Here is a 4,221-nt window from a genome sequence, read left to right as displayed (position 1 = left end):
CCCTGGGAGCGGCCTGGAGCAGCAAGGGCTCCCCCAGCCTCAGTGCACAGTGACTGGTCCCTGGGCCGCCCCACTGACCTGGGCTTGCATTGCACAGGCAGTGCCTGTGGGCCGGGTGCCCTGTGGGGCTGGCAGCCGGCAGGAAGAAGGCTCCTGGACAGGGTGGGCACGTGGCGCCACGCCAGGCCCTGCTGCCTCTGAATGGGCTGAATGACAGATGACATCCGTGGAGGACAGCGTTCTGCAGACCTGGAAGACCAGTGCAGATGCCGAGGACCCAGAGCTGCACTATGAGGAGGAGGAGGAGGGGGAGGAGGCAGAGCTCTCCGACACCAGCAGCATCTTCTCCGATGACTCCGTCTACCCCTGCTATGAGCCCGCCTCGGGTGCAGAGAGCGGGCAGGAGCTCAGCTTCTACCAGCACTGCGCCAGGAACAAGGCCCCGCTGCTGCAGGACAGGCTGGCCTGCGGGGTGAGCCCAGAGGAGGTCACGGAGCTGGATATCAACGGAAGGGTAAGCTGTCCCACGAGGGTTCCTAGTGGGGCTGCTGGATAGACTCTGTGCTTCCCAGCTCTCTGGCCCCCAGCCCAAACGTCACACGGTTTCCCAACTAAAGACGGAGCCAAGCCCATGTCCTGAGCAGGTGTCTGGTGGGAGGGGCAGGAAGGTGGGAGAGCAGCCCTGGCTGAAGATGGCATATGGGCACAAGACACACCAGTCTGGCACTGCCTCGGGGCAGGAGCGGCTGACTGGATGGCCCCTTGGAACTCTTCGGCAGCACGGGTGAGGGTAGGATAGGCCCTGCAAGCAGGCAGGGGCCACAGGGGCACAGGGCAGGGTGTGGTGGGGAAGCCACGAGCATTTTCTGACAACTCTGACTGCTCCTTCCCAGAATGGGCTCATGGTGGCCTGCTTCAAGGGCTTCGTGGACATTGTGACCCTGCTGAGCAAATGCCCCTACTTAGATGTCAATCACCAGGATAACGACGGGAACACTGCGCTCATGATTGCTGCCCAAGCAGGTAGGAGCAGCTGTGTGCCAGAGCGGTTCCACCCAGGAGCTTCCCAGAACGCTCACTGAACCTCAGGGCAGCCACAGAGCCACTGTCCAGTTATCCTGCAGCAGAGAGTTCCACAGGTTATTACACAAGCCTGTTCTTGGCTGCCCCAGCAGTGGGAGCACTAACAGTCACGTCTCAGTTCACACCTGCTGCAGGCAGGCCTCCCTTGGATTCTTTCCTGGTTTACCTGAATTAACAACGTGTTTTGCATTTTATTCCCTAAGCTTTTAGAGAGCAAAAGCCACCCCCAATCACTCCGGTCCCCTCCCTCTAACCCCTGCACTGGTGCCCCCATAAACCCCCACCCCAGCCATCCCCTTAACGCATGTGGCCTTCAAGGAGCGGGCCTTAAATAGTCATTTCTGCTTATGTTTTGAAACACTAATGCAGCTTCTCTCTCTCTTTGACTGCCCAGGACACATCACGATCGTGAACTATCTCCTGAACTATTACCCCGCACTGGAGCTTGAAAAGAGGGACGTGCGGGGCCTGACAGCGCTGATGAAGGCAGCGGTGCAGGGGCGGAAGGAGTGCGTCACGGCGCTGCTCATGGCAGGTGTGTCCCAGGGGCAGGAGGGAGGTGCCAGGGCCTCACTTAGGGGAAAAAAGGTTTGTGGCCCATTTGAGAGTCCCCGTAAAGAGAAGCTCATTGTGAGGGTAACGTTAGCTCAGCCCCGTCTTTTTAAACCTGGCAGCTGCCGCACCAGGATTTCCACCAGAGCACGTGCACTTTTTTCCTACGTCTTTGTGGCTAGATGGCATTTTCACGTGGCTCACTCCAGCCACATAAGGGCTGGTCGTTCCCTGGATGGCGCCAGGACAGACTCTGCTAGCTAGTCGGGTTACTGCCCTGCTGCAAAACCCCCTGCAGCAGCAGAGACAGTCGTGACCCGTCTGGAGGCCCGGCTCTGAAACCTGCTGCATGGGACGGGGCTCAGAGCCCATGTCTACAGGGCTTGTTGAGAGGTATCCCCCTGAGCAAGTTTTAACATAGATTGCTGGGGCCACGGTTGTGCAGCTCCAGGACGACTGGGATCTGCTCTGGCTCGTTTACAGCCACATTTGCTACAATTGCACCTGTGAGGGCAGTGCAGCCAGGCCTGTGACCTGGCCAGTCAGAGCCCTGGTCTTGGGCAGCGCCTGGCTCTGTGTTCGCACCTGCCATCTCGCACTGCTCCGCTGCTCATTCGAGGGGTGGGGACCCCAGGGCACAGCGGCGCCACAACTCGCCAGCGGTCAGGGGCCAAGCCAGGAGCACAGCCCAGGTCCCCTGAGTCACTGGTTTGTGCACAATGTGCTCACTCACACGGCCTCCCTGCAACAAAGCGAGGGGGTCTCGCTTCCCACCCCTAGGGCCTGCGAGGAGGCGGCTTTCCCAGTCGTGCACCCAGCAGCTTCATTGGCCTAATGACCCTTTCTTTGCCCTGTGCTCTCAGGAGCTGACCTGACGGCGGTGGACCCTGTGCGGCAGAAGACAGCCCGGGAGTGGGCAGGGCTGACAGGACGCTTTGAGACCATCATGCAGATTCACAGCCTCCTGCAGCGGCCACGAGCTGACCAGTTCAGTGCGCAGTACCGGCCCGAGTGGCCGGCGCTGCCTGAGCTGGTAGCCAAGGCTCTGGCTGTTAAATCCCGACGGGAGCGGCTGCTGGAGAAGATCTACTCCACCTTCAGCATCAGTTTCCCCCACGACCCTGAGGCAGGTGGGGTGATGGACCACATGGTCCGGATGACTACATGCCTGGCCAGCCCCTTTGTGGCCACCACCTGTCAAACCATCTGCCCCGGGAGCCCCCCGGCGGTGGGCAAGCACAGGCTGTCCGTGCCAGAGATCCTCAACGACTATGAGGCAGAGCCTGAGGCCAAGCCGGAGCCTGGCTCCTCTGCCTGCAACAGCCTGGCCACGCCGCAGAGCCGCCCCCTGGTCCCCTACCAGAGCGCCAGTGGCCTGTCGAGCTTCTTCCCCCTCCGGCTGCTACGCAGGAACAGCGTCTTCCCTGGGGCCCACATCCCCAAAATCAAACTGGTCAAGGCCACCTCGTCCCCGGCCTGCGGGAGGCAGAGGCCATGGCGGGCGCGCAAGAGCAAGAACACCCTGGAGCTGCCCCAGTGGCGGTACAAGGAGCTGAAGGAGGAGAAGAAGAGAGCGGAAGAGGCAGAGGCCGAGGCGAAGCAGAAGGAGGCGATGCTGAGGAAGAGCAAAGGGAAGACGTTGTAGGGCCGGGGCGGTCTTGGCGCGGCAGCTGGCCAGGCCTGGTGGTCGGGCTGGGAGGCAGGGCCCTGGGACAGCACGCGGTCAGGCGCGGTCCGTCTGTGTTCAGGGGCTGCCCTGCGTGGAAAGGGCCTTTCGCTGACGGGCGGATTAGCATGTGGGAGCTGGTTTCAAACTGCCTGTGAGAGATCAGCTAAACCCTGCCAAGAACGCCAGGCTGCTACGCCACCCTCCCCGCCCCAGCCCACTCCCCCGGTGAGGTGTCCACTGGGGGGTTTGCCTCCTCCGGGGCAGTGAAGGCCACAGCACCTCCCAAGGGTCAAGGAGCCGCCCAGTTCTGAGCGGGCAACAGTTCCTGCAGGTCTCTGTTCCCCTTTAACCGGGCTGGTCCTGCAAGTACCCTCTTCGGGGCCAGCCCTGGGCCAGGCGGGGCAGCAGTCGCCATAGGCTCAGTGCCTTGGCGCAGGGCTGAGCGCCCAGTCGTACGGAAGCCCCGGGCCAGCAGTCAGTTGTCAGGTTCAGCCCCTTTTGCAGGGCTGAGCACCCACCCAGTAGGTAAGCAGTTTGCCCTGGAGCAGGTAGAGCAGCCGGCACACCACCAAGGTGATGTGGGTGTGGAGAGGCGAGGGGCTACCTCTCCAGGGAGAGGGGCAGGGCACAGGTCCTGCCACTCCACTCCAAGCCCGCCAGCTGCCGGTCAGTGGAGATCCAGGCTGCAACACACTGACGTGGGCTCTCACAGGGCATCCCCTGGGCTAACTCCTCCCTCCAGTTCCAACAGCACAGGGACCACTCAGAGCCATGCAGGAGGTCAGGCAGGTCCAGGTCTTTGGGGTAAGGGGCAGAGCCAGAGATGCTGTCGGGGTACCCGGCTGTCGGCAGGTTCGCAGACGCAGGCAGGGCTGGGTCCCCTAGTCAGCAATCCCACAGCACGTGAGTGGGCCTGG

The 4,221-nt window shown here is 62.1% G+C and overlaps 1 protein-coding gene across 1 annotated transcript; it reads left to right on the top strand.

The window, feature by feature from the left end:
- Positions 1-217: 217 nt before the first annotated feature.
- Positions 218-3,280, top strand: ANKRD33 (ankyrin repeat domain 33). The gene is made up of 4 exons (XM_074980416.1): positions 218-514; positions 894-1,023; positions 1,478-1,618; positions 2,499-3,280. The coding sequence occupies exons 1-4, from the start codon at positions 218-220 to the stop codon at positions 3,278-3,280; spliced, it is 1,350 nt and encodes a 449-aa protein (XP_074836517.1).
- Positions 3,281-4,221: the final 941 nt, after the last annotated feature.

This window comes from Carettochelys insculpta, chromosome 29 (assembly GCF_033958435.1).
Source record: "Carettochelys insculpta isolate YL-2023 chromosome 29, ASM3395843v1, whole genome shotgun sequence".
NCBI lineage: Eukaryota > Metazoa > Chordata > Testudines > Carettochelyidae > Carettochelys > Carettochelys insculpta.
The sequence above is the reverse complement of the archived record's forward strand: the minus strand, read 5'-3'. Positions and strand labels throughout refer to the sequence as shown.